This window comes from Vollenhovia emeryi, unplaced genomic scaffold (genome assembly GCF_000949405.1).
Source record: "Vollenhovia emeryi isolate VEMERY1.0 unplaced genomic scaffold, V.emery_V1.0 DF939125.1, whole genome shotgun sequence".
In the NCBI taxonomy this organism is placed as follows: domain Eukaryota; kingdom Metazoa; phylum Arthropoda; class Insecta; order Hymenoptera; family Formicidae; genus Vollenhovia; species Vollenhovia emeryi.
In genome coordinates this window covers 1,845,659-1,851,520 of record NW_011967241.1, presented here as the reverse complement: position 1 = coordinate 1,851,520, position 5,862 = coordinate 1,845,659, and the positions used below count along the sequence as shown (strand labels likewise).

General features: G+C 39.5%; 2 protein-coding genes across 2 annotated transcripts in view; one reads left to right on the top strand and one right to left on the bottom strand.

Moving 5' to 3' along the window:
• Nucleotides 1–785: 785 nt before the first annotated feature.
• Nucleotides 786–3,128, bottom strand: LOC105569248 (nucleoporin Nup43). The gene is made up of 7 exons (XM_012025556.1): nt 2,817–3,128; nt 2,552–2,656; nt 2,362–2,486; nt 2,155–2,276; nt 1,921–2,072; nt 1,223–1,472; nt 786–1,129 (listed from the first exon to the last, which is right to left on the bottom strand). Exons 1-7 carry the CDS (start codon nt 2,928–2,930, stop codon nt 957–959), a joined length of 1,041 nt encoding a protein of 346 aa, XP_011880946.1. The 5' UTR covers nt 2,931–3,128; the 3' UTR covers nt 786–956.
• A 382-nt stretch (nt 3,129–3,510) lies between these two features.
• Nucleotides 3,511–5,862, top strand: part of LOC105569249 (TNF receptor-associated factor 6-like) — an 8,190-nt gene continuing 5,838 nt past the window's right edge. Inside the window, exons 1-3 of the mRNA XM_012025557.1 lie at nt 3,511–3,689; nt 4,083–4,217; nt 4,432–4,650. Coding sequence (XP_011880947.1) covers nt 3,557–3,689; nt 4,083–4,217; nt 4,432–4,650 — 487 coding nt within the window. The 5' untranslated portion in view covers nt 3,511–3,556. The remainder of the gene's footprint in view (nt 3,690–4,082; nt 4,218–4,431; nt 4,651–5,862) is intronic.

Genomic DNA, 5,862 nt, shown 5'->3' with positions numbered 1-5,862 from the left:
TCCACCCTGAAACCTGTAGAGTAGAGACGTATGAGAAGTCGACCGAATTCGATCGTGCACGCGATCGCTCCCCTGCACAGAGTTTCATAAAAGCTGCAAATTGATTGGCTACACATTTCTCGAAACTAAGGGTACTATTACATTTGTCGTACGACAAATTTTTCAAGCGCGTCGATTGGCCGCTGAATAGAAAGTTTCTAGATACTCGAGAATTTTACTATCCTTCAGCCAATCAATACGCTTAAAAACTTTGTCGTACGACCTTAAATTTACGTATTTTTAAATAACTGCTTTATGCAATCGTTTGTATTTCAGATGAACACGTTTGAAATGCAATTGAAAAGAATTTAATAATCTGCGAATAGTTCTTATGACATTTATTGTTACAGAAAACAACGAAATTTTTATGTAACAGAAAGTCTGTTGTTTTTTAGCTGACGAACCTGCACTCAGGTGTACTAGCTCAAAATTTATCTTTCTCTGTCCAACGTAAAGGGAAAAAGATAAGCTCTGAACTAGTGCAGCTAAGTACAGTTAAGAACAGAGAAATTAATCAATCGACATAAAATGAAAGATGCCACACTATACTAGTAAATGCTTAGTTTGATTTCTCTGTAAATAAATTTTGCACAAGTTTCTACTTGCCTTTTTTCTATCTCCAACGGTCGCATCATAGAACGTTTCTATATTAAACCAGCAAATCAAATAAGTGTCAAAAAGTAAAGGCCTGAGCAGAATGGCTATCTTATACTCCGAAGACAAGAAGTTTCAAGTTTTTGTCTTGAAGTTATTAAAGAAAAATAAATTTTACTCGTATACATACAGTACAGACAGAAAAGTCGTATGTACATTGTCGGAAAAATAAATGATGCTAATTAATACAGAAAAGATGACGATTTTGAATTTATTTCAAGTGTAATAAAGATATCAAAAACTAATGTATACATACATTACTATTAAATAAGTACATTTCTAACAATATACATAGCCTCATTGTCACATCCAAAGAGCAGTGACGATCGATTGATATCGATACTGTTTATCGGTTTGTGCATAGCGGCACACATTGAGGTCACGTTAACTTTGCCATTTGTACCAATTGTATTCAACCAGTGCATGTCCGCAGAATCTAGTATCGTACAAAAACAGAGAACATTAGACTCAACTCTTCATTTGCATCTTATAAGTTAACTTACCGACGAATTGCTTTCGAGTTACTCACCTCCGAGTTTCAGTTTCGAACTTTGCGCATTGTTCCAATGCCACAATTCTCCGCTGACGGAACAGGTGAAGAGATTGTCAGGTCTGTCTTGATGGAACAGTATCTCGCTGACAGCTTTGGTGTGCGCATTGAGCTGCGACATTGGATAGGTGTTCCGCCTTAAATCCCACACGGTTAAACTGCCGTCGTCTCCACCGGCGATCACAATGTGCCTTTGTGTGGGATGATGCGTAATACTTGTAGCTGCAGTCTGCAAAATCATTCAACACTTTATGAAGCCCGTAAGATTTCGTCAGACTTAGTTAAAGGGTCGACCAGTCGACATTTACCAGCTTGATTACTCCAAAACTTATATCCCGACGAAAAGATGATCTCTCGATTGGCTTACTTTCACACTTTACATCTTTCTTATATATTGCATTGCGAGCGAATTTTAATCATTGACTTTTACATTTAAATTATTTCCTTTTACTCTTTTATATATTTATACACTGAGGATGGTCTAAAGACCGAAACGTTTGCAATTTTTATGTTTTAATAAACAAAATTTTTACCTTTTGACACTAACACCTAGTCAAGGCTCTTAGCCCCTTTTTACTCATTGATTTTTATTCTTCAGAGCCGTATTCTCTTATTAATTAACAGGATTAAATATTCATATACTGGAGTTACAGTAAAAAGTATAATACAAAACTTACTTTAACTTGATCGGACAGCATGAAAGTAGTTGCGGGTACGTCTCGATCGTTTCTCAAGTCCCAAACTTTCATGTGCCCTCTCGAATTTCCCGTAAGTACTTCATTGTGCTTCAAGAAATCGGCGCAATATATGGAGCAGCTGTCAGCATTTTCTGAGAAGAAAATAAGCAATAAATATCTAACTGCAATAATCGAACCGTGCATTACAAACATGTATGTTACGTGGACATTTACCAATAACTCTAACTGGTTTCTTCTCAGCAGCCGTAAGAAGATTAAGCCTCCCGTCCTCCCCTACTGAAGCTATGTCTTGCTCAAAGGTGGACAACGCAGTGCAAGAGGCATAATCCGTCGTTCTGTAAAAATGCATCGGTAAGAATACAATGCTTAATACTTTGACTTCAAAGTTCAGCGCACATTCATTCAACCAAGCGTGCTCACTTAAAGTTATGAATGAACTCCCATGCCATGTGCTCCTTGAATTCGGTACAGGTGTCCTCGTCGATTTGCAGTAGTCTTATCGAGCCCAGAGACGAGGCAGCGACGAAAAAATCCTTGCTGATAAACTGAAAATCCATTAATTCTTAGGTTGCAAGATAATTACTTTTATTTGAAAAGAACGGCGCGCTACCTTCAACTCAGTTACATCCCCGAGAAATGAGTACGACGACTGGACTACAGGATACGGTTCGTCGTCGTAATTCGTCCCAAATGTCCAGTATGTTATTTTATTAACCTGCGTAGGAAAAATTGGAGATCGCGTTTTAACTCGTCAACACGCGTACTTAATGAAATAAATATGCAAAGTTTTAAGTACACACTGACCGGGTGTACTTAAAACCGGGTGTACGTTCATCTAAAACAAATTTCTAGGTTAGGTCCGGCAGAAATCTTACCGGGTTGTCCCAACTGCCGGTTAAAAAGTTCTTTGCTTCCGCGAAATTCCCACACTGCCACCTTATCTTGGAAACCTTCTCGGACACGAACGTTCCTTGCACATTTTCACCCATTTCTCGATAAAAATCGGCGCGAAACGCGGCCGAAAAGAACAGCCGAGCACAGTGGTTCAGTCGAGACCGCCTCTCCCGCCTCTCCCGCTTTAAATACACGTCGGTATTCGACCAGCACGTATACCCTGTGGGAGACAATTCGTCGATCGATGTCGGAACTATTTTATTAGAGCGGAATGGTGTGCTGACTTCAATTCAGTTACATCCCCGAGAAATGAGTATGTTGAATTACTATGTGCTATGTTGTAATTAATGTCAATTTGACGACGTCAATTCGAACTCGACAGTACTTGTTGAAGTAGTTTAATCGATGTTTAATTCAACTGGTACAATTGGAGTCAAATTTTTGTATAATAAATAGCTTAACTTGAATATCTTACATTTATTAAATTCAAATCTGAATGCAGATACAATTGATAGAAAAGGAGTATTAAATTTGCATCGAAAATTCTATGCGTATATATATGCACGCTGTGTAATGAGAAGCAATGTTTTATAAGTAAACACGTCTCGCTATATCAGCTACGTAATTTTTCTTCGACGCGTCCTCATCGGCGAGAAGACGATAAAATCTATTTTTAAGGACGGGTGGAAGCCACTGCTGTTTATAATTTCGGCCACATGTGATGAATTCACAAAACATGTCGTTCACGTGCGGCGAAATGTCCAAGATCATACGTCTCTCCGTATCACTGTTTTGTGCCGTTTCGCTTTATCTAGCATGCGGTGGAGCGAGTGGTGAATCTTTGCGGAAAACGCGTAAGTGCGAAACGATTAACAACTTTCGCTGGACGCCCGTTAAAACACAATAAAAAACTGTATCTTAATGTGTGTTGTGTAACTAATAAAACTCGAGACAGGATTAATTTTCGATAGACGTACATATTTTAAAAGTTACAAAGTTAAATAAGATAATGTCACTAATTGAATAAGATCCAATTAAGATCTTGTTAATCTCTTATATCTCTTCATAATCAATTTCTAATTTCGAAGTACGAAAAGTTTATAATCTCGACGAGTACAGTTTTATTATGAAGCTACGTATAAAATACCTTCACCGATAATCTATCTTTGACACAGTCGCGCGCATTTTCTTTGTCGCGCTGTCCATTATAAAGTACGAATTTATCTGCGACACATTGCAATTTTTAGCGACGATTGAGGCCAATGTCAGCAGCGACGACGCCACGGAAACGCAGCATACCACTTGCAAGATCGCGACGGAAGATGTGGTCGCAAACGCACGTGCCACTGTTACAAGAGTACTCACCGGAGTATGCAATGCGAGTGTGTAAAAGTCAAGTTCACATAAGATAAAACATAATGTTAAAGATAAAATTACGATATGAATATTAATATTAAGTATTGACTTGTCAGATCTTATATTTAAGACTGTCTCAAGTTCATCTTGAGACGCTGTATGGAACATTTCAATGGCTACGGAGTATTAGTGCATCCCGAGGCACGCCAATGCGCATATAACGTGCTCTTATGCTTTCAGAGGCGATGGACGAAAAATTCGTGAGTCTGGAGGAAAAATTAAATAAGGAATTTGCGGACGTTAAGCGGTTGCTTTACAGCATTCTGGAGCAGCAGCCGAATTATTTGAATAGTATACGAAACGCCAATCTTCACGGAACGTTCGACGGTTATTCGTCTCCGAGACAAGATGAGATCGGCAGATACAACAACACCATGCAAAATTTATCAGCGTTGAACGGTTAGTGCAATTGTTACGAAGTAATCCTAAACTCTATGCTTTGCGGCTCAGAAATATAACGCTCCTTGTGATACGTGCAAATTTAAAATTTTCTTTCTGGCTCATAGGAGAATGCATTTATTAACAGTACGTAATAGCATAGGCTAAAGTTAACTTTACCCTCTCAACTAAATACGGACACGGAAAAAACTGATTTAATTGATTCAGCAAATCTATAGTTTGCTGAACAAAATTAAACGTTTTAAAGAAGTAAATTTGCTAATGCAGCAAAGAAGTCGTGTGTAAGAGCAATCGTTACTTTGTTCATCAAACAAATCGATTTTTGCTGAAATTATCTTACAATTAGTTACTGCAACAAATCATTTTCGCTAAGTGCGAGACGTAGCTAGCGCCAGCCTCTGAGTAGTTCGCCGACCGCCGCTAGGCCGCGCATGGTGGCGGCCAAAAACTCGGAAGCAAAATTCAGTCTCGTAGGGTATAAAGAGAGGCACATATTCTTCTAAAGCCAGATAATCATTAATAATTAGACAACGTTGTCCAATTATTAGTAATTATCCGACTTTCTTCAGAAGAATATGTGCCTTTCCTCAATGGTGTTATTCTTTCAAATTCTTCGATTTCCTCCCGCATTGGCATATGAGACCCGGCTCGTGTTTCAATCTCATGCTGCGGTAGTACCTTATGTCTCAGTTGTACGCGTAAATTATGCAATTGCTGAAATAGAAAGTAGTTACACATATTTTATTTGCGAAGTTTGTGGCAAATACAATTTCTGTCATTATTACCATTGCGTCGGCTTCACGTAATTTCTCAACGCTGGCAATAGCGTCATCGGAACACCGCCCACCAACAGCGAACACCTCTCCCCGTCTCGTAGGTCTCGTAGGTCTCGTAGGTTTCCTGGGCCTCGTCCTAGGTCCCTGCATCAATGGCCTCTCTCGCGGCAAGAGTAGGTAATTCTTTGCTTCGTCCACGAGATCTCGACAAGCGTCGTTGGAGCGAACCAACAGATCCGATCCTACGGTACCAACTAAAAATTTTGGACCGAGTAGCGGCAGTCGCACGTGCTGCAGGACCTGTGCCAGATGTTGTCTTCTCTCCGTGACATTGTATTTCACCCAGTTCATCACGGCGCTGAACACCTGCTCCTCCGTACGTACGTTTAGCTCATCCGACGAAATAATGTCTACCAATTGGCCGACAGGTAGCAAC

Excerpts from the sequence above, each read along its gene's own strand:
- LOC105569248 (XM_012025556.1), bottom strand. The coding sequence starts at position 2,930 with ATGGGTGAAAATGTGCAAGGAACGTTCGTGTCCGAGAAGGTTTCCAAG. Across the intron at positions 2,277-2,361 it reads GAGTTCATTCATAACTTTAA|AACGACGGATTATGCCTCTT; the intron begins GTGAGCACGCTT and ends GCATTTTTACAG. Across the intron at positions 1,473-1,920 it reads TGCTGTCCGATCAAGTTAAA|ACTGCAGCTACAAGTATTAC; the intron begins GTAAGTTTTGTA and ends ATGATTTTGCAG.